The following is a 24,114-nucleotide window of genomic DNA, read 5'->3' on the forward strand; positions in this document are numbered from 1 at the left end:
AACAGGGGTCTGGGGGGTGGGCAGGGGGGGGTCGGTCTGAGGGGTGCTGTGGGCGATCTGGGGCGGGGGGGGGGGGGGGAAATCAGTGTGCTTGGGTGCGACATAGGGTGGCTGCAGCCTGCCCTGGTGGTCCCTCGGACATTGGGACCACCAGGGCAGGAGGCAGCCTGTATAATACACTTTGTAAACATTAGAAAGTGTATAGACTGAAAGTGTATGGTCTATCTGCTGCCTCTGAAGAAGCGGGTTATCCCGTGAAACAGCTGTAAGGCTAGATTTTGTGCATGATTGTTAGAAGGTGTCGGGAGTAATCATTAAAGGTGACTTTTTTCCGCAATTGGTGCCCAGAGAAACCCCTTTTTTTCCTTTTTCCTTCATTTGATGTCATTATCTGCTGGAGGCACGATTGCCCTACTGCACCTGTATCTCCTGACCTGCCAGGTCCACATCTAGTGCCGATTTTCTCTTCAACTTCTTCAACTGAATCTATTAGATAAGACTGGCGTGTAAGTATCTAATTTTCCTTCCCTAGCCACCGCACCTTCCTTTTTGTCAGTAGTGGTATCCTTTAAAGGGAAGGTCTGAGCTAAATAAAAACAATCTAATTACCCGGGGCTTCCTCCAGCCCCTGGCAGCCGATATGTCCCTCGCCGCCAAACAGATCGGCTTGCCAGGGGCTGGAGGAAGCCCCGTGTAAGTAGATCTTTTTTTTAATTATTATTATTTAGCCCATACCTTCCCTTTAAGGTACGTATCTCATTCTGATCCTGAGCTGCGGCTCAGGATCACTTTAAAGTAAAACTGAAGAAAGAAAAAGAAAAGCTAGGTAAATACCTATGGAGAAAGAAGACTCTGGATCCTATAGAGCCTTCCCTGTCCTGCCTTGGCCCTCTTCCAAGTGCTGTCACCCTTGTTGCATGTATTTGACCAAATGGTCATATATACGCCTTCAGGGACACTCCTGTCCATGAGTGCTTCTGAAGACAGGCAGCTTCTAGCACTTGGGGCACAAGCACTCATAAAGACTTCCAAGGGCTCCTGGAGGCGGCAAATTCGAACCTCGGACAGTGGGTGAACCAGAACACCGAGAGAGGATGGGAAGGCTCTATAGAATCCAAGGCCTTCCCTCTCTAATGGCTGGAACCCACAGGAGCGCTTTTGGCAGCGTTTTGGCAGCGCTGCGATACGCTAGCACTTTGCCAAAACGCTGGGCTAATGTTAATGGATGGGGCAACATCCACAGGAGCGTTTGCGTTTCCCAAAAACGCAAACGCAGGACGTGCAGCATTTTGGGAGCGTTAGCGCTTCAATGTAAAGTGTTGAAACGCTCAGCAAAACCTAAACTGAGCGGTTTTGCTAGCGTTTTGCGGTTCAGCACACTGTAACAAAATGAAAAATAATTCACAGGACCAATCAGGATAAAAACGCGAAACGCTACGCAACCGCTGAGCAAAAAAATACAATGTTGCAAAACGCGACCGAAAACGCGCATGAATCCGCCTGCAAACTGCTCAGACAAAACGCTAGCGGTTGCGTTTCGAGTTTGCTGATTTCAGTGGGTTCCAGGCCTAAAGGTAAGTATCTGACTTTTATACCACACTACAGATTTGCTTTAATAAACAGATAATAAATCCAAAATCTATTAGCCTTATTGATTGAATATACTGTATAGTGCCAACATCTTCCGTAGTGCTTTACTTGGTTGCATCAGAGGAGCTCACGATCAAATCCCTACCACAATCATAGACTGATATCTCTGCCGATGTTGTTGTTCCTAATTAAACTGCTTTGCAAATGTGGAGAGGTGACTATGTTTTTAATGGATCTCTCTTCAGTCTGCTAAGCACACATACAGTACTTATACCAGGCACAAACAATACAATTTTCTGGCAGATTTACCTGCCAGATATTTTTTTCCAGCATATCCGATCTGAATTTGATTGATTTTCCGATCGTTTTTCCTATCGATTTCCGTTCACTTCTATGGAAATCGATCGGAAAATCTATCAAAATTCAGATCGGACATGCTGGAAAAAAATCAATCTGGCAGGTAAATCTGCCAGAAAATTGTATAGTGTGTACCTAGCATAATTGTATAGTGTGTACCTAGCATAAAATTTCAGTGAGCTTCATGCTCCAGAACAGAGTTGTTAAACCTCAAATACAAAGTGGGACAAAATTGAACACTGGGACCAAGTCACGGGCCAACCTCAATGTCTATTGGCCTCCCTCCCTTATAAAGTTCCCTGGAGTCTAATAGCCCTCCCTTTCTCCCCTATACAGTTCCTAGTGGTCCTCCCTCCCCTATACTGTTCGCTGGTGTCTAGTGGTCCTCTCCCTGCCCTATAAGGTTTCCTGATGTGTAGTGGCCCCCCTCCCCTATACATTTCTCTGGTGTCTAATGGTCCCCCTCCCCTAAACCGTCCCCTGGTGACTAGTGTGTTTCCATCTCCTTCTCCCATATGGCTTCCCTGGTGATCTAGGGTTTCACCTCCAATTTAGCGTTTAGAGTGTGCCAATTATAATGCAAAGTGGGGAAACCACTTGCTGGGCAAATTTGATAGCTCCGGGGGCCAGATTTGTCCCGTAGACCAGAGTTTGACATGTATGATCTAGAACATGGAAACATTAAATAAATATCGGTATGCACACCATCAAAAAACACATGTACATATAATACAGAAGGGTGTTCAGTCAGTAAACCAGACCTATCACTAGGTCTTACAAAATCCTAATAAAGAAAAATAACTGGCACACCACGCAGTTGAAATGCTTGATTAATAATTGTATTGTAAGCATGAAAAAGTTTGCGCATCAGATACAGAAAAATGGGCTTATCCAACAATTGAATAGCCCTAATGTGGCACAATGTATAACACAATACACACTACAGGCAGTTACAACACAGGCAATTACAGTGAAAGGGATCAAAGAAACAAACAATCCAATGCATATGAACTAACTGCTGCCTAACAAAACAAATGAATGTCAGTGGCGAGTGTCAGCCCAGCGGCTGACTACACTAAGGCATAAATGGCAGCATTAGATTGAGAACAAGGATTGTGCAAGATATATAGTAAATTACCCTGACAGCGCTGTTTCGCCGAATGCTTTATCAAAGGGTAGGATTAGGGTCCCCAAGGAGTGCTGTACCGTTCAGGCGGAAAACCGCCGTTTAAATAGCAGTGTGCACCTTTAGCAGCCATGCCAGACACCGTGGGCCGGCCCATTGACGTCAATGACGTCACGCGGCTTCCTGCCGCGGCGTCATTACGTCACATCCGATCCCTTTACACTGGGAATGGACGCTGCCAGCCAGGCAGGGCTAGCAATTGCCAGCCACAGCATGGACGGCCTGCGCCCCTTATCCCAATGGTGGGATCAGGTATTGCAGTTAAGGAACATGATAGGGAAACCTCATAAGCAATATGCATAAACTGTTTAAACTGCAACATATAGCGGTGTCCGGCTTGTCTTGAGGGAAATATCGGTGTCTGGTCATGGAAGCTTTATACATCTAGAATAGAAAGAGAAAGATGCAGATTAAAAACAAGTATATCAACCATGACAATTGGGGAACTTAAAAGAAAGCCCATAAGAGCTGGGACATGATTAATGGTAATGGCAGGGATCACTGTGGGCAAATTAATCCGTATCACACAGAGTATCAAGGGCGGCCACCCCAGCCTCAAAACACACACTGGCAATACCTAGAAGGGGTTATTATGAGAAGTCCCCAAAAAAAGGAAACACTGAGCGAACAAAATTTAATACAAAACTGGGTCATATCAGAAAAAAGCGGTGCATGAGAAAAAAGTTTTTTCCAAAAAGAAAAAACTACAAAAAATGTCAGGATAATTCAACGTGTAAAGGGTGCCAGGCTAACATCCTCGTTCATGCCCATGGGCGTCTTACTTTGTAATTTGTATATCCAGAAAAGTTCACGTTGAAGGAGTTTGAGTTCTAAGTCCCCACCCCTATATGATGGATTCACAAGTTCCAACACCCTAAATCTTAACTGGGATACACTGTGACCTGCTGAGATGAAGTGTTTCGCAACCGGTGAGTCTAGATCAACACATCTTATATTACTCCGATGTTCGCTAATGCGAGTCCTAATATCACGTGTGGTTTGTCCCACATAAACTTTACCGCACGGGCAATTCAAGCAATATACCACGTTTTTTGAGGAGCAATTGGCAAAATCATTCAAAAATATGGCTTTACCAGTTTGAGGATGGGGGAATGATGAAAAATCCCAACACCATTCAAGGTAATTGGCTATCAAATTTAGCACGACCCAAGGGTATGTTCCCCTGTGGACACTGTGTCCAATGTGGTTTTGTGAGACGTGGTGCATCATTCCCCCATCCTCAAACTGGTAAAGCCATATTTTTGAATGATTTTGCCAATTGCTCCTCAAAAAACGTGGTATATTGCTTGAATTGCCCGTGCGGTAAAGTTTATGTGGGACAAACCACACGTGATATTAGGACTCGCATTAGCGAACATCGGAGTAATATAAGATGTGTTGATCTAGACTCACCGGTTGCGAAACACTTCATCTCAGCAGGTCACAGTGTATCCCAGTTAAGATTTAGGGTGTTGGAACTTGTGAATCCATCATATAGGGGTGGGGACTTAGAACTCAAACTCCTTCAACGTGAACTTTTCTGGATATACAAATTACAAAGTAAGACGCCCATGGGCATGAACGAGGATGTTAGCCTGGCACCCTTTACACGTTGAATTATCCTGACATTTTTTGTAGTTTTTTCTTTTTGGAAAAAACTTTTTTCTCATGCACCGCTTTTTTCTGATATGACCCAGTTTTGTATTAAATTTTGTTCGCTCAGTGTTTCCTTTTTTTGGGGACTTCTCATAATAACCCCTTCTAGGTATTGCCAGTGTGTGTTTTGAGGCTGGGGTGGCCGCCCTTGATACTCTGTGTGATACGGATTAATTTGCCCACAGTGATCCCTGCCATTACCATTAATCATGTCCCAGCTCTTATGGGCTTTCTTTTAAGTTCCCCAATTGTCATGGTTGATATACTTGTTTTTAATCTGCATCTTTCTCTTTCTATTCTAGATGTATAAAGCTTCCATGACCAGACACCGATATTTCCCTCAAGACAAGCCGGACACCGCTATATGTTGCAGTTTAAACAGTTTATGCATATTGCTTATGAGGTTTCCCTATCATGTTCCTTAACTGCAATACCTGATCCCACCATTGGGATAAGGGGCGCAGGCCGTCCATGCTGTGGCTGGCAATTGCTAGCCCTGCCTGGCTGGCAGCGTCCATTCCCAGTGTAAAGGGATCGGATGTGACGTAATGACGCCGCGGCAGGAAGCCGCGTGACGTCATTGACGTCAATGGGCCGGCCCACGGTGTCTGCCATGGCTGCTAAAGGTGCACACTGCTATTTAAACGGCGGTTTTCCGCCTGAACGGTACAGCACTCCTTGGGGACCCTAATCCTACCCTTTGATAAAGCATTCGGCGAAACAGCGCTGTCAGGGTAATTTACTATATATCTTGCACAATCCTTGTTCTCAATCTAATGCTGCCATTTATGCCTTAGTGTAGTCAGCCGCTGGGCTGACACTCGCCACTGACATTCATTTGTTTTGTTAGGCAGCAGTTAGTTCATATGCATTGGATTGTTTGTTTCTTTGATCCCTTTCACTGTAATTGCCTGTGTTGTAACTGCCTGTAGTGTGTATTGTGTTATACATTGTGCCACATTAGGGCTATTCAATTGTTGGATAAGCCCATTTTTCTGTATCTGATGCGCAAACTTTTTCATGCTTACAATACAATTATTAATCAAGCATTTCAACTGCGTGGTGTGCCAGTTATTTTTCTTTATTATGATCTAGAACATGGGCCAAATCTGGCCCACAGAGCCATCAAGTTTGGCCATCAAGTGGTTTCCCCACTTTGCATTATGTTTGGCCCACTCTAGACCACCAGGGAAGCTATATTGGAGGTGAAGCCCTAGATCACCAGGGAAGCCATTTGGGGGAGGGGGAAAGTACTAAACACCAGGAAACTGTATAGGAAAGGCAGGGGGCCACTAAGCACCAAGGAACTTTATGGGTGGGGGGCATTAGACATCAGGGAACATTATAAGTGCAGGATTTGGCAACTAGACATTGAGGTAGGCCCGCGACTTGGTCCCAATGTTCAATTTCCTCCGACATTGTATTAGATTTAACAACCCTGATCTAGAACAACCGCACTACAATGATTAATAGCTCAGAGTGGGTATGTGTTCTATATTTAGAAAAAGGTATAATTATTGATTTTGCCCGGAGTTCTCCTAGAACGGAAAAATAAGCAAAATGCAATAACCAATCAGCAGTAAGCACTTTCATCATTTTAATCTGCACTAACAACATTTAGCTTCCATTTCTGGCTGTATCTATGGAAAAGTTTTCTCTTTTCTTTGTTTTTAGTATAGAATTACACAACATTTTACTAGTGCTCCTTCAACACAATCCCATTAACGCAAATGAACAATATAAAACATTTAGTACATTTATGCAGACAGAGGTTTCTAACAACTTACAAGTGCTTCCAAGAAGACTGGTGGTCCCTGTAAAAAATGACAGGAAAAAAGCATGAGCAATGGTAGCAATAATCAGCTTTATTACATTTTATTTTCATCCACTAACAGGGTCCTCAGGTCAGTATATTAGCCCCAGTTTCCCAGTACGGTTCACAAGTTAAATAATAAATAACGTCGGGAGCAAAAAGGGGAACGCACAGCCGGGCATGCTTACTATGGACTGGAGGAATTACCAGGGCAGCTAGCGGAGGATCCAGTTGGCCAGCCTGAAGGGCGCTGGAGGAAGCCCCGGGTATGTATACTTTTTGTATCCCGTCTCAGGTTTCCTTTAACCTCCCTAGCATTCTGATTATTGGCGGCGCACGGCCGCGGGAGGTTTATTTTTACCTATTTTTTTTTTTTATCATGTAGCTAGCCTAGCGCTAGCTACATGATTCCCCCCCTCCCTGCGGCATCCCTCCCACCCCTCTGATCGCCAGTGATGATCATACCCAACAGGAAATTCCGTTCTGAACCGGATTTCCTGTATGGGCTTCCCCCGTCGCCATGGCGACGATCGGAATGACGTCATTGATGGCAGGGGGAGTCCCGATCCACACCATAGCGCAGCCTGGCGGTAATTGGCCAGGCTGCGCAAGGGGTCTGTGGGAGGGGGCCCTCTTTCGCGGCGGATCGGCAGTGATCGGAACAAACACGCAGCTAGCAAAGTGCTAGCTGCGTGTTTGAAAAAAAAAATATGCAAATCAGCCCACCAGGGCCTGAGCAATCCACCGCGACGTTACTGGACGAGCTGAGCTCGTCCGTAACGCTCAGGTGGAAAACGGTGCAGGTGACTACGTGAAAAACAGATGAACACGTCAGCTCGGTTTGCCATGTATTTCCTATAGCAGACAGAACCTTAGCATACATTATTAAGAGTTGCTCATTACTTCCTGGACGACACTGATCCATTACACTGGAGAAGGTGAGAAATGTTTAACACATCTGTTTTCTGATGGATTACGCTGGGATGCTCCTCTGCCAGCTGAGTTCAGGGCCATTATATGTTGTGCAGAGCTGCAGGAAGCTGATGCACTCGCATCCCATAACACTCAGCTACAAGGTTACACTTCAGACATGGTTTGACATTGAAAGCCTGAATTTCAGCACCACAACATGGAAAGCCTATTATTACTCAGAGCCACAAGGACAAGGGGCAATAACACGACTTCTGTGGAGCGTTTATTGCCTTCCAACCTCAATTGCTGTGTGATGATCCCTCTTCAGCTGACATTGTTAAACCACATAATTAGTGGTAGGAATGTAATACAGCTGTAGAAGCCCTTTGCATAATATAGTCTATAAATCATTTTCCCTGGTTAGTCTCTATTTATCCTTGCTGTTCAATGTCGGTGTTAGGTTACTTACTAAGTAACTAACTAATGCTGGGCATACACAGGAGTTGTGAAGCCTTATCAATCAAGCCTGATGGCTCGATTGATAATATCCGACAGGTCCGATGACCTGCCGGATAGATTCCCTGCTCAATCCCCGCCGGCGGACAATAGCGGGGAATCGAGCGGCTGATAAAGAGTGCCGGCAGGGGTCGATCCGACGGCTCATCGGCTGCCGGATCGACCCATGTATGCCCAGCATAAGGCATCCCCAGAGATCTCCATGTATCACCCATGGTGGCATTACAGTACAGGATGCAGAGGCTGTGACTGCACTGGGCTCCTCTGGCCACTGCATTACTGCTTAATTGGTACTATAGTAGTTCTACTATAGTACTATAGTAGTAATTATCACTTCTATATGTGCTTTGAATAGCAGTAATCCTAAAAAAACTGTTACCCTTCCCCTGCTTGGGATATGTGTGCAGGAGAGAAAGAGGCTTAAAGTGTACCAGAGATGGTACACTAGGCTTAATTTATACTTACCCGGGGCTTCCTCCAGCCCCATGGGCAGCGCTGAGTCCTTTGCTGTCCTGCTCGGCCCCTCTGTTCTGGCGCCACGACTGCCGTTAATCTGGTCAGACGCCACCTGTGGAGGTCTTCTGCACATGCGCAGCTCGGCTGCGCAGGCCCCCTGGAGTGCTCTGCGCCTGCCCAGTGGGATGCGTGCACGGCCAAGCATGCACATAAGGCTGTGACTGCCCAGATTGCCGGGAGTCATAGCGGCTTAACGGAGGGGCCGAGGAGGATGGCAAGGGACTGTTCATGGGGCTGGAGGAAGCCCTGGGTATGTATAGATAAGCACTAATGAACCATTTCTGGTACAATTTAATAAAACAAGTAAATATTGTTTTTCATTATGGTTGGATTTAGAAGACAAATGTCTTTTTTCAACCAAACTGTTGGGGGGGGGGGGGGGGGGGGGGGGAGTGTGCAGAAACAGATTCAATAAATACAAATATTCTCAAAAAGACAAGCAAGTCTGTACAAAACCGCACTACTCAAATAAGTGAAAATTCAATTCCATCTTTATTAAGTACCAAAAAGTCACTAAGAGAATATAAAAACCATTAAAAACCAAATATGGGGTGGCACGCAACAATATGCAATAAATTCAAGTAAACTAGTAATAAAAGTTCTGTCTAGATGCACACGGAGAGCTCTATATAAATGATGAAATATAGGTAAATATAATACAGGACCTAACCACAATAGTGGATGCCCAGAAGAAGCCGCTGTGTAGCGACGGATTGCGATGGTGTCGGGCGGCACGCTGCACAGTTTGTCCAGTTTTACCCGGTAAGCTCTTTACCCACCTCCTACCTACCTCCCTCTTCTGCCCTTTATTGCAGGCTTTCCCCCGCAATTCTCCTGCACTGGGACACTCGTTCTTTCACTTTACTCTTTGCTGGGCAGTTTTTCTTCAGCCAAGTCTTCCATTGCACTGTATTTTCCTGGTTGGTTTTTCTATTAGGTTCACCTGGGGCATCCCTCTTATTCCTCCCCTTACTCTCACTCTTCATGCAATTCTTGTTCACGTTAGAGGTTTTTATTGCTGACTTATGCAAATGATATGTGCAATATTTACCTCTATTGTGGTTAGGTCCTGTATTATTATATAGGAGAGAACAGAGGCGCCAAAAGGATAAAAGGGGTTTTAAAAGAGCTTAAAAGCCAAAAATTTGGTAATTAGAGGAGGCAGTAGTGGACTTACCTCCTCTAAGCAGACACAACACGACTGTACATTCAGTCTATTTATTAACGAACTCCAGATAAAACAAAGCAACGCGTTTCACAGGTCAGCACCCGCTTCCTCAGGCAATAGAAAAAGGAGTTACAGCATCTAGCAAAACAAACACTCGGCACCTCTGCAGAGGTGCCGAGTGTTGTTTGTTTTGATAGATGCTGTAACTCCTTTTTCTATTGCCTGAGGAAGCGGGTGCTGACCTGTGAAACGCGTTGCTTTGTTTTATCTGGAGTTCGTTAATAAATAAATGTACAGTCGTGTTGTGTCTGCTTAGAGGAGGTAAGTCCACCACTGCCTCCTCTAATTACCAAATTTTTGGCTTTTAAGCTCTTTTAAAACCCCTTTTATCCTTTTGGCGCCTCTGTTCTCTCCTATATAATATTGTATCCACCCTGGGTGGAGGGTTGCGACCCTTTTCTACTATCTACAGAGAGTGACTTCTTATTCCTGAGTGGGGTCAGGATAATCTCCCCACCTGCCTTTACAGTGGTTGCCTATTGGTGACCCATGCTTGTGAGTATAACAACTATTACTCTTTGTCATTACCCCCTTTGTCAATACATACTACACTATTGGGGCTCTTGGTGTTCCTCCGTTTATCTCGTTTGCAGGTCCTGTATTATATTTACCTATATTTCATAATTTATATAGAACTCTCCTTGTGCCTCTGCACAGAACATTTATTACTAGTTTACTTGAATTCATTGCATATTGTTGCGTGCCACCCCATATTTGGTTTTTAATGGTTTTGATATTTTCTTAGTGACTTTTTGGTACTTAACCTCCCTGGCCGTAAGCCCGACACAGTGTTGGGCTAGCCGCCGCAGGGGATCGCATGGCCCCGGGAGGATTTTTGCCTATAAAATGTTATTTATAGTCTTCAGCTAGCACTTCGCTAGCCAAGTATGCCCCCCAAGTGCCTCCAGTCCCCTCTGATCGCCACCGTAATACGTACCCCCCAGGGATCCCGCGATGGCACAGCCTCCCAATCAGCTCCCGGCTTCACTATGGGGAGGTTCGGAACTGCTCATGAGGTTGATGATGTTATGTCCGATCGTCGCCATAGCGACAGTGAAGCTGCATGGAGAAGCTGCAGCTCTCATGGGATCGCGGACGGGTAAATATTACCGGCAGCGATTGGGGGGGATCAGAGGGGACCGGAGGCACTTGGGGGGCATACTTGGCTAGTGAATTGCTAGTTGAAGACTAAAAATAACATTTTATAGGCAAAAATCCTCCCACAGATGCAGACATTGAAACTGTGTACTGCCAGGGAGGTTAATAAAGATGGAATTGAATTTTCACATCTTTGAGTGGTGCAGTTTTGTACAGATTTGCTTGTCTTTTTGAGAACAGATGAACTTCCTGACAATTCTGATTGGTCTATTTCCAGGCTGCATACAGTTTGCATTAAATCTGCATGCCATGATATTGACAAAAATAAAAACTTGAGACAAACTAATGAACAAAGGCTTGAAAATAGTGTTGCTTTGTTGAACCCACTCTGTGATTTGTTTTACTGTACTTACTGGTGGTCCAGGCTTCCCACGGGGACCAGGAGGGCCCTACAGATAAAAATAAGGGTTAAAAATACACATTTTGATTCCACAGTGTTATACTGACAGTATATTCATTCTTGAAACGGATGATCCCATTGGTCTGGCTAGACTTACCCTTGGTCCTGGCATGCCCTGAAAGAAGGAAGGATACATGTATTCATATAATGATTAATAGGAGAAGATGATATGGCTATCAAAGCAGTGCCAAATACAATTCTGGCTGAGGTCTACTTACCATGTCGCCTCGTGTTCCCTTGTCTCCTATTGGCCCCTGTAAAGAGAGAATATGAAGAATGAGCGTATTGCGTTGAGATGGACGCTATATGTGACATATGCAAGGATTATAGACACCTGTTATACTAATTATGGCTCAGTCTGTTAGGCCTGTGATAGGGTGATGGGAAAGCCATAGGCAGACAGATGGAGTGCAGAGGTGCATACATCACGCACTGTGACTTCACACCACTGACAGGTTAAGACTAAACCAGATTAGCAAGTTCTCTTTTTATGGGATTTGCTCAGAGTTGGCTTGTTCCAGCTGGAAGCAGACCGACTGGGCTTTATACTAACTGAAATTTGAAGAACAACACAAAAAAAAGATTAAGCGTATATAAGCGCACAAGATAAAATAAGCCAGTTGCACAGTACAGGTGGGAGAGTTTTATAATTTGGTAACTGGTTTGCAGGGCATCTGCTAAGTATTTTTTGCCTCTTCCACTCAACAAACGATCTGCTGGGAAGGATTATTACATGCATGCATTAAGGTAGCCATATACTGGTCGATGTATGGGCAGATCAACCATGAGCTAGATTCTTCTCCAATAGAATCTGATCTGTTGCCTGCCCATACAATGCACAAGGATTTACAATAGATTTCAATATGAAATCTATCAGAAATCACCCTGCAGCGCCTCCTGCTGGGCCGCACCCTAAGTGTAAAATTTCCCTTTCCCCCTATGATCTGTGTTTAAAGTCTCACCTCTCCATCAGCACGACTCTTTGCTGCCTCTGATAACCTCGAGCGTCGGTACCACGTGACTCGGCATATGTGATGTCAAACATGCACTAGTGCCCAGCGGTACCAGCGCTCGTAGTGACTGGAGGAGGCTAGGAATCACATTGGGGAAAAGATCAAATTTGAAAACACTGAGCACTGGCAGGGTGCAGAACACTTTACAATGGAGGGGACACCAGCAAGAGTCCGTCGATCGTTTGCGATTTCAAGCGCTATTACTGCCACGCACCAAATGAGCCATTGAGACCTAGATTTTTAAGCCTGTCCAGACGATTCTTGTGACAGATTTTGGTCCAAAATCAATCAAAAGGTCAATCGGCCAGCCATGTTGCAGCAGCGGTTCTCTTGCACATCTATATAGTGGCTGGATAGTGTAATGGTTAAGAGCTCTGCCTCTGACACAGGAGACCAGGGTTCAAATCTCAGCTCTGCCTGTTCAGTAAGCTGCACCTATTCAGTAGAAGTCTCCCTAACACTGCTACTGCCTATAGAGCGCGTCCTAGTGGCTGCAGCTCTGGCGCTTTGAGTCCGCCAAGAGAAAAGCGCAAAATAAATGTTCTGTGTTTGTTTGTTAGTATGTAGCAAAACAAAAGTTTGTCTTCTTAAAACAGAAGGTATTTGCAGTAATACATTGTGGGGGACATTGTATGCTTACTCCAATCTAAATAATCGCAAATACCTTCTGTTTAAAGAAGGCAAACTTCTTTTTTGCATACTATTTTAGTAAGAGGGCTTTTTGGTCCTTTGTAGCCCCTTACACACTGCTCTGGTTCACCATGAGCTTGCTGGGTAATCTGTAACTATATTATGTAGTGACCATAGACAATGTAGGGCAGAACACTCCTTATTTTGATAACTATAATTACGGAGAACAAAAATACTTACAGGGTTTCCTGTAGGTCCTACAATTCCAATTGGTCCTATGATTCCTTCATTACCCTTTAGATAAAGAGAAACAGGGCCTGGTTTAGCACAGCAGCACAGAGAAACTAGAGTGCATACATAACATATTCACATCCTATCTCTAAGCTCTGGGAACGCTGTAAAAGATTTATCATGCACTAATATCTATAAATTCTCAGAACTCGCATGAGATACAATCACTTTTACATGCCAACCTAAATCTAGACAAATCTAGGACAGTCCAGTCTGGTCTCTGTAGACAAACTAAACTCAAAGGTTTGTTTGCTCACATGACATGGGAATACAATGGCATGTGACTGCCAGTCAGCAATTAGCTGAGTACACTGTGCACAATAGCCACCAAGAGCTGCAATGCAATCATTACAGATCAGAAGCTTCAGCCTGCAACTGTAGGGCTGGTTCAGACGGCCTGACGTCTTGTTCAAATGCTTGTTCCATCCGTATTACTGTCTGCTATATTGCCTTGTCAAAGGGGACCCCTCTGTGGTCGCGAAACAATCGTCGGTGTGTCGGTCATATGCCTTTGTGATTATTGCATGGAACAATAAATTGCTGGTTCCTTAAATCTGTCTGTTTGTGGGACCCTACTTTTGATTACTGGATTTGGTCTGCTACAAGGTCCAGCACCAGCAGGTTCCCTGCTTAAAGCAATCCCGAGCCTAAGCTCGTGTTCCAAATCAGATACTGACCTGAAGAGAAGGAAGCCTCAGGATCCTATTGAGGCTTTCCTCAGTGGTCCAATTGCCCTCCCCCCCTTGCTGAGTGTGGCCCCCCTCCACATCGGGGCCTTACAGCTCCTTTTCGTGCAGCGTGTCCGCGCAGCAGCCGTGCGAGGCCGCCCGCACAGAAGCATGGAGCCCCATCACTGCTACTGCCCGGCCACGCTGCACCAAGAGGAGCTACATGGTCCCGATATGTTTAGCGATAATGCCTTGCCACTAATCTTCCCGGGCCACTCTCAGCGGCGGGGGACATCAGAGGAGGGAGGGAGACCTCAATAGGATCCTGAGGCTTCCCTCTCTTTAGGAGAGTAATCTCATTTTGTACCCGAGCCGCAACGTTTTGTTCAATGCTTTTCTGCAAGCATTTGGCTACCTTCGGCAGCTCTTTCCGGAAGCGTGGTCTTTAGATGATCCTGGAAGCAACATGTGGCTTCCAAGTAAAAAGGAGATGACAGGAAAAATTGTAATCATTTCCAGTTTGTGTAAATGATGGTACTGGCGCCATCCATTCATTTGAGTCACAAACGTCGCAGCCGTTGTTTAGCACCCGTGTGAAACTGAACTATTGTCACCTGAATTATCATTTTTAGTGGTTTTGTTTGGCATTTTGGATGTGCCCAGGTGTCCCTTGATGTCCACAGACTGTCTGTTAGCAATCGTGCAAAGTGACCAGGCCTCAGCTCCAGAGAACCCAGGTGGATCCCTCTTTCAGCTGACTAGACCTCCCCTCCCGCCCTTATCCAACTCAAAGCAAAGTATGGCACTTGGAAGTGATTATATTTAATTTGATTATTTGGGTCAGGAACTCTACAGGCTTCACTTATAACATCTGTTTCCACTGATTGGCATATCGTGTGATGTCACTCACATGCCAAGTGTGGAACATGGACGTGAGAGAGTAAGCCTGGAGAGGGCCTTACCTGATCATGTAAATAATCTCTTTGCTTGTTATATGGTTGACTGGCAGGACAATTTAAAGGGAACCTGAAGTGAGAGGGACATAGAGGATGACATATTTATTTCCTCTTAAAGCGGAACTGTAAACTCTGTAAAAAATAAGAGTTTCACTTACCTGGAGCTTCTGCCAGCCCCCTGCAGCTGACCTGTGCCCTCGCAGCCACTCGCCGATGCTCTAGTCCCATGCCACGTGGCTCACATTCACTTTGTGCAGTTCGGGGGAACTGCGCCCGCGCACATCCTCGTTCACGCTCCCGTAGCCGGACGCGTACTGCGCAGGTGCAGTAGAGATTTTCTCGTACTGCACCTGCACAGAGCGCGCCTGGCAACAGGAAAGCGTATTAGGATACGCGTGGCCCGGACGCAATGGAGGTCAACTTAGAAGTCGACCTCCACTACGAGAAAAAAGCGGGGGAACCGAGGATCGGTCCAGGACTGTGCGGGCACAGGTCGGTTGCAGGGGGCTGGCAGAAGACCCAAGTAAGTGAAACTCTTATTTTTTACGGCGTTTACAGTTCCGCTTCAAGCAACACCAGTTGCCTGGCAGTCCTGCTGATCCTCTGCCTCTAAAACTTTTAACCATAGACCCTAAACAAGCATGCATTTCTGATGTGTCTGACAAAAATCGGTACTTATCCGTTAGCCGGGCGCATCCGGCAGGTGGTGCTAATTCCATTCATACTTCACGTAACAAAAGTGTTAATGTAAACGATAGTATTGTGTTTTAAGTGGCCGCCTCGCTGCGGCCAAATGTATTGTAAACAGTGAGTTAATGGAATTAAAATGAAGCCGGCGGCAATGTAACAGATGAAGCCACCGGCTTCGGCTCTGCCTCCTCTCCTCCCCTTTGCCCCCCCCCCCCCTCTCCTATAAAACACTGGCAGCCGGGGGGGTTGGACGGACACGCGTGTCCCCCCAGAGTCGTTTGTCACAAGCAAACAACCAGGATTCCCTGCCGCGACGAACCACTCTGGGGGGACACGCATGGCTGCCAGTATTGTATAGGAGAGAGAGGGCAAGGGAGAGGAGGCAGAGCTGAAGCCAGCGGCTTTATCTGTTACATTGCCGCCGGCTTGATTTTAATGCCATTTAACTCACTTATTACAATACATTTGGTCGCAGCGAGACGGCCACTTAAAACACAATACCATCGTTTACATTAACACTTTTGTTACATGAAGTATGAATGGAATTAGCACCCCCTGTCGGATGCGCCCGGCTAACAGATAAGTACCCAAAAATCAAACTAGATTAGTGTCATGCTTGTTTTTATGCGATTTAGACACTGCTCATGCAGGACTGCCTGGCAACTCATACAGTATTGTTTAAAAGAAAACAAATATGGCAGCTGCCTCCATATACCTCTCGTTTTAGGTTTAGGGGTGTACATACCCACAGGGGCCCATAGGCATCTACCTATGCCTGTGTTGACAGCTTTGTGTCTTATAAAATGGCTAAAATCAATAATGCAGTTATACAGCATTACTAATCAGTTAAGGAAATCTCCCAATCTCTGGACAAGGGCCAAAACCTTTATCTCAAAAAACAAACAAAATGACATTACAGGCAGATTTTACCTAAAAATGTATGGACACTATTGATACTAAATTAAGAAATACGTCTATAGTATGTAGTAAGCAGTGATCTATGTAGGGCATCTCTTATACTGATGAATATGGAGGGGTTTGTTTGCTTTTTTGCATGTTTGCATGTATGGACTATCTATGTGACTATTCTAGACAGCCTACAATTAGAAAAATCTCATAATTTACTAAATCTGGAATAGTGAATTAGATAGCTGATCTGATTGGTGGAAATGGCTCACCATTAAACCAGGAGGTCCTTTAGGTCCTTGAATGCCCTTAAATCCAATATCACCCGGAGGCCCCTGCAGAGGAAAGTACAGTACACATTAAAGCTCATATCTATAGGCATAACATCTAATAGCGCAATAATCAGATATTTTCCTTTGAGTGTGAAACAAGGCTTCCATAGCTACGTATTCAGTCTTAAAAAATGTCTTCACGCAAAGCATCGGAGTTGAGGAACGGAGTACCAGGCTTTATGGGAACTGATAATTGGATCATCAACTTGCTATTCAGACAGCAAAGGGGGCGGGGACAGACTGAACTCCCCAAGAAGACAACTGACTATAGCGATGGCAGTCTGTGGTGCATGTAGTTGTCAGTGCTGGGCTTCTGACCTGGTAGATTAAAAATGAATTATTTGACGTGAGCTAATGAAGGGATTTCAAGATAGCTACAAAAAGCTCTGCCAATGGGTGCCTAAATGGGACTAGTAAATAATCTGCGCCATGAACAGTTACAGTGGCCAATGTTCGGCATGCAGAGAAATATGACTTGCTGATTTCCACATGGACAACCAGTGTAAAGTTACAATTACCAGCACCTGGAGCCACCACATGCCTGAAGAAGGTGGGAACTATAGCCATTGCAATTTACAAGTGATGTAAGTCACAGCAGAACAAGAGACTGTAGTATTTGGCTACATACAGATTCATGAACATAACAACTGCAAGACACAGAACGTTTATGTCACGCTTATCTCCTGGCAATCTCAAAGCGCCAGAGCTGCAGCCACTAGGGCGCGCTCAGTAGACAGTAGCAGTGTTAGCGAGTCTTACCCAGGATCACCTTACTGAATAGCTGCTGGCTAACTGAACAGGAAGAGCTGAGAATCAGACCCTGGTCCTGTGTTGGATGCAAAGCCCTTACCCAGTACACACCAGCCACTGCATGCAGGAGAAAGAAAAAGGCAGATAAAATGAGACACATCCTTTGAATATATCTATACAATGGCTATCCAAGCAGTAAGCACACTGAACTGTAGTGATTTCTTGAAAGCACCATATGTTATTAGAAGTGTTGCATGTGAAATGCAGGTTAGATAGTCATGGGCCCTGCAATGATTGTGCATTTGGGCCCTATCACACCTAGTTCACCTGCTGACACACACCAGGGTGCTGCCACTGGGATGCTTGCTTGTAAATAAAGGATTATTTAGTGGCGTCCATAGACTACTGTATCCAGAGGAAGGTATTAACACATTGTTTAATAAACTAGCACTATTGCCTTGAAGAGCACGAGCCATGGACCACAATGCTAATTGCAGCTATGGCAGTGCCCAGTGGATACAAAGGCGATGGGATAGGCAAAGTGCCTGAAGTAGTGGCCAAGAGACAGCAGTGGAAAGGGAGGAAATTAGCGGCGGATGGATGAATTGGAAGGGGGGGTTGGGGGGTTAGTGATCAGAGGCACAGCTATTATGTAGCCATACTCCATATTGTTACTTATTGCACGTACCCATTCCAGGATGTTATCTGCTTGGAGTCTGTATAGATTTCCTGCATTTGGTTCAGTTTCCGCCATACATCTCAGAAACATACTAGTAGGTTAATTGGCTTCTGTCAAAATTACTCCTAGACTCTGGTAGGGAGATTAGACTGTGAGAGACAGTCAGTGACACAAATGATCAGTGTAAAGCTCTGTGGTAACTGCATAATAATAGGGTAGCCTCCATGCAATATTGCTCTCTGTGTTTATCTGCTGCAATATACGTCACCAGTTTTGGAAGACAGACACTTGATTACTATATGAAGAGAAAAGCTTGTAGATATTATGGGAATGTTACCTTTGGTCCAAACAGCCCAGCAATGCCCGGAAATCCCATTTCCCCAGCGTCCCCCTGAAATGCAAAATTAGGACATAAGGGGTCTAGAAAAATTTTAAATACAAGACAAAGCAACAACAAAACAAAATAAAAAAATGCTAAAAAACAAAGCAAAACAGAAACCATTCAGTCTTTGTAGTATAATCTTTTAAGCATTTGAGCAGATTATGCACTACGCAAAAAACGATGATGATTGGCATGGAACACACAGACATTGCTGAGTGTGCACCAAGTGTGGCTCAGACAGTTATACCTCTGATTATCTAGCTAACGAGGGCATTCAAAATTGAAAGGGCTTCAATAAAATAACTGGCAAGTGATATTGGGAGTATAGTGAATGGCTTTTGTTTTCATTTCTCTATTAAAGTGTACCAAAGGCAGCACAGGAAGTGTGTGTGTGTGTGTGTGTATATGTGTGTGTGTGTGTGTGTGTATATGTGTGTGTGTGTGTGTGTGTATATGTGTGTGTGTGTGTGTATATGTGTGTGTGTGAGTGTGAGTGTGTGTGTGTGTGAGTGTGTGTGTGTGTATGTGTATGTGTGTGTGAGTGTGTGTGTGTGTGTGTGTGTGTGTGTGTGAGAGTGTGTGTGTGTGTGTGTGTGAGTGTGTGTGTGTGTGTGAGTGTGTGTGTGTATGTGTGTATGTGTGAGTGTGTGTGTGTGTGTGTGTGTGTGTGTGAGTGTGTGTGTGTGTATGTGTGAGTGTGTGTGTGTGTGTGCGTGCGTGCGTGCGCGCGCATGCATGTTCCCTGGCCTATGACATACCTCTGTGTTCCCTGTGCACTACTCTCTGCCCTCCCCCCCCCCCCCCCCCCCCCCCTGAAATTGCTGACATGCAGTTTGTCAGCAATCTCGAGGGGAGGGTCCCTTGCAGGAGAGGCTCTCCTACAAAACGCCCACTGGCAGCTATAACTCCACCCCGCCTCCCTGCTCTGTGTTGAGACACCCCAGGGGTCACTGAAACGAAAGCACAGCACTTCTGGCCGCAGGGATGGTGGAAAGCGACAATTATTGATAGACCCCTGGATCAGGTAGCTTTTTTTTTTTTTTTTACAAAAATGCCCACCTTGGGTTTTCTTTCAAGTATAACTGTCGGGTAAAAAAAATCAAAAATCAATTCCTTATTTTTATCTGGTAAACAAGTAATAAGGATGCTAACCAGGCAATCCAAAAGTTAAAAATCACTCTAAAGGTGCCCATACATGGTGCAATTTTTTTCATTTTTTTTCGATTACATAATTTAGTTTGATTATTCCATTACATCGAATATAAAGATTTTTCCAACTTGTCCGATTGGATTTTTATTGAACAAACGGGATAATCGTTCGTTTTTCTTAATCGCATATAAAAAAAAGATTCTTTTCAACTTTTATACTATTTGATAATTTTGGTCAAATAAATGGGAAAATCGAATGTTTTTATTATACCATGTATGGGCACCACCAGTTTTCTTATCCATAAAACAACATTCCACCATTTTGGGGCTCTTATTTGTTACATTTGCTGCACAAAGGAAGATGCAGGGCAGCGTACGAGAGAGAACGGCGCCGGAGACTTGGGCGCAGGACACAGCCAGTATATGGCTGATCCTGCTGCCGCACAAGTCCGGGCCGTGTTAATTACTATTCCCCCTCCAGGCCGACATGGATAGTGGGGGAATGAAATAATTTGGCTTCCAGCAATAGCTGGAAGCCGAATTATTGTTTTAAAAGCAACTTCAGATCCGTCTTCTGACGGCGCTGAAGTTACTCCCTGTGCCTGTGATAGCCGTAGTTCCTATTACGGCCTATGGTGGCGCCGGCTGCGCCCAAGTCTCCTGCGCTGCTGCGCCCAAGTGTCCAGCGCTGGATTTACCGTGTTCGGCAGGGCATGCTGTGTTGTCTTTTTTTGCTTCTTTACTTTCCCCTCAGACTTAACTAATGCAGCCTGATTGGCTCAAGCCTCTTTCCCTCCTGGTTTCCCCTTCCACACCTCTGACTGGCCAATAGTTCTCATGCTGAGACAATGCACTTTCTACTGCAGAGCTGGGTGGGAGTGTCTGAAGACTGGGACGAGAGCGGGCAATGCATACACAATCAGGCAGAGGAGAGTAAGGGAGGAAATGACATCAGGATTGGCTTCAAAATAGACACAGTTAAGATGGAGAATCCGAAGAAGGATTTTCTCTTTTTTTTTTACTATAGAAAAATCAACAAAATCAAAAGGTGGACAGTGCTATACATGTTATGTAAGTAGAGCAATTATTTATCTACTTATATATGTGTTTTTTTTATGAGATAGTATTGCTGACAGCTCCTCTTTAAGAGTGTGTATTCTTTAATCTGGTAACCGCAAATGACTACATATAAAAAATCTGATATTTGCCTAGAGCGCCACATACTGTTCTTGCACTATCGCTGTTTTGTACAAAAAGGAGACTGCTTCTACAAGATTAGAGTTGGTACTAAAGCAATAAATAATAAATCAAAACTAAAATAAATAAACAGCTATGTTTTCTCTTTCATAATATGTGAAGTTACCGTAAATTGAAAAAAATCAGGGCATCATGCATCCAACCACATCTAGACAGATGACCAATGCCAAGTCACTGGTCACATGGCTTCTACTGAAGAGACATTGGAACAGATGGGCTCACGAGCAATAACGACTGCCTAAGCATTCAAATCCGTGGTTTAAATTAGGCTTAATTGGCTCAGGTGTGCGGCTGGGATATAAGGGGTTATTTACCTATAAGTCCGGCGTCTATCTGCGCTCCAAATAGCTTGCGCATGTCCTATTGGTCGCGTTGCAGGCCTCACTACACGTACTTCCTCCTTCCTGGTTGAAGGAGGAAGTGAATGTTGTGGGGCTTGCAACGCGACCAATGGGACGCGTGCAAGCTATTTGGAGCGCAGATAGACGCCGGACTTATGGGTAAACAACCCCTTATATCCCTGCCTCACAACTGAGCCAATTAAGCCTAATTTAAATCACAGATTCGAGTGCTTAGGCAGTCGTTATTACTCATAAACCCATCCCTGCAGTCACTGCCAACCAATCATGATCTTTGCCTGTCCACTTATAGCCCTGCCAGCAGGGGCCATGTACCAGTGCCTCACTGGTCTGCAATGTTTTCTGGATCAAGTCTGCAACATTTTCTGTATCGACAATTAGTGGAGGAATGGACACGCAAACTAATCCTATGTTACATATAGGAGCCTGACCTGCAGGATTTTTCCGGATAAGCGAATGCATTTCGCATAGAAGCCTATGGTGGCAACGCATCTGCTCCAGACCCCAACGGACCATCGGCTCTTGCACTGTCTGCTCCCCCGGGTGGCTGTTTGTGATCTGCCCCCCATTGTGGCCCGAGCCCAACACCCACATACACAGATCATAACGTGCTGGACTCTGCTCTTTCTAGACTAGCTAAGCTCACTTTGGTTAACCGAGTAAGACTCACCGGTTGGCCTTTTAGGCCTGCATCTCCTTTGGCTCCTGGATGTCCCATGACGCCTTCATTACCACGGTTTCCAGGGGGACCAGCTTCACCTGGCAACCCCCTTTCTCCCTAGAAAACACAAAGAATATATTGTTATAGTGGGATGGGCTTGTATATCGCAGTCGGCTAGAGCCAGCTTTATTAAATATTTTATTTTGCTTAAAAGATAAATGCACTTACAACGATCATTCAGTAATTTAAGATCACTTAAGCATGATGTGAATAACGCTGACTACCTTATAACAATGACAATGTTGAAAGCAGGAGATATGGGTAAGTACATCAGAGCATCTCCAAAACAGCAGGCCCTATGGGGTGCTTCTGGTGTCCAGTGGTTAGGTTTGTAGCTACCAAAAGTGTTTGAAAGAGGGATATGGGTCATGGGTACTGAAGGCTCACTGAAACGCATGGGAAGAAAACGATAGCCTATCTGGTCTGATTACACAGAAGAGCTACTGGAGCACAAATTACTGAAACATTTTAGCCCAAAGAGAAAGAAGTCGGGTCCCGCAGTGCATCCCAGCTTGCTGTATGCTGTATAGGTAGATGTTCCCCGGCCAGAATGATTGCACTCTATCATTTCAGCTGGAAATCTATCCGGAGAACGGTACACCCTGCTCAGCTGTACAGTGGTCATTCCAAAACTACTGCCCAAAAGTGATTTACAAAGTTAATTTTGGGCTGCAGATTGTTAAGGTGCCAAAAACATAAAAGATCAGTTTAAGGCTGGTTTTACACCTGGCCATTGCATTGCGATGCTCCGCCCCATCGCAAAAATCTTTATTCATATAACCCTGCAGCATAGTGTGCCGACAGGGCCAAATGCATAGCGCGGCCCGCTCGCTGGCCCACGCCCAGTAACGTACTCCCTGCTGGACAGGAAGTACGTCACTGGGATTCCCAGGTTCCCTGTCGTATTCATGTCATTTTACGCATGCACGCCGCACTGCTGCTACCAAGGCCAGATTTACCATAAGGCACTGTAGGCACGTACCTACAGGCGCCTGAGGATGGAAAGGCAGTTCACTCCCCACCCCTAGTGCCTTCCTTCTCATTATCTATGCAGAGTCCTGTGCGGAGTGTGAATGAGAGGTTACTCACACAGGTATTGGCTTTCCACTGACCAGATCTCCCTTCAGTCTGGGGCACTTCTAGCTACCCAATACTTGGAGACACCTCTAGCTGCTTAATACTGAGGATAGTTTTGACTACCTAGTACTAAGGGGCACCTGTAGCTATCTATGGACCTAACGGAAATAAGGGAGAAGTGACAGCTGGGCCAGCCAGCACACTGGCGTGGTTTGGTGGGGGTTTGTAGGTTCATGGAGGGTGAAGTCTAGAGTGCCAGGTCAACTGTGCCTATAGGCTCCTGTGATGTAAATCCAGGCCTGGCTGCTACGGTAACGCGCTGCTGACTTTGTGGTGGGTTGGCGGCCGATCGGGAACTTCTGGCAGAATGTGACGCAGTAAATGTGCTAGGCTCCATTGCTTTGCATTGTGGTTGCGTTACCCTGCGGCAAAAGAGGGCAGCACAAAAGGGCCTTAGGCTGGCCACCAACTACAGAAGGCTAATTGCAATATGAATTTTGAAGCATTTGCATTTTTGAAGCATTTGCATCTTTTGTATTGGAGCACAATTGCATCAATTAAGATGCAGGACCCACGTGTGATTTCCCTAATCGCAGTCGCTCCTGTGGGCTCACCTTCATTGGCTTTCATTAGCCTAGCGCTTTTGAAATCAGCAATTAGAAAGGCTGCTAGTGGGTCTGAGCCCTAAGTGCTAGTGATTTGAAAAGCTCTTGCTAATGCAATGCTATGGGGGATTTTCATACAATCACATCGCTCCAGTGGGATCACACCCATAGCATTACATTAGCAAGAGCTTTTCAAATCACAAAGCGCTCCGAAAAGCGCTCCTAGTGGGTTCCAGGCTTTCCAAAGGGTGGCTGAAAGCACTCTTGTGGGCCATAGCTCTTAGGTGGAGTGATCCTTTAAAGTCTTTAAAACACTG

At 45.2% G+C, this 24,114-nt stretch overlaps 1 protein-coding gene across 6 annotated transcripts in view; it reads right to left on the reverse strand.

Moving 5' to 3' along the window:
- The window catches only part of COL27A1 (collagen type XXVII alpha 1 chain), a 728,465-nt gene that overhangs the window by 22,507 nt on the left and 681,844 nt on the right, over positions 1-24,114 (reverse strand). For all 6 annotated transcript variants that reach the window (XM_068248437.1, XM_068248438.1, XM_068248436.1 and 3 more), the window contains 8 exons: positions 22,065-22,172; positions 18,585-18,638; positions 16,759-16,821; positions 13,216-13,269; positions 11,551-11,586; positions 11,430-11,447; positions 11,286-11,321; positions 6,577-6,603 (listed from right to left, as the gene is read on the reverse strand). In XM_068248437.1, the coding sequence (XP_068104538.1) occupies positions 6,577-6,603; positions 11,286-11,321; positions 11,430-11,447; positions 11,551-11,586; positions 13,216-13,269; positions 16,759-16,821; positions 18,585-18,638; positions 22,065-22,172 (396 nt within the window). The remainder of the gene's footprint in view (positions 1-6,576; positions 6,604-11,285; positions 11,322-11,429; positions 11,448-11,550; positions 11,587-13,215; positions 13,270-16,758; positions 16,822-18,584; positions 18,639-22,064; positions 22,173-24,114) is intronic.

Source organism: Hyperolius riggenbachi, chromosome 8 (assembly GCF_040937935.1).
Source record: "Hyperolius riggenbachi isolate aHypRig1 chromosome 8, aHypRig1.pri, whole genome shotgun sequence".
NCBI lineage: Eukaryota > Metazoa > Chordata > Amphibia > Anura > Hyperoliidae > Hyperolius > Hyperolius riggenbachi.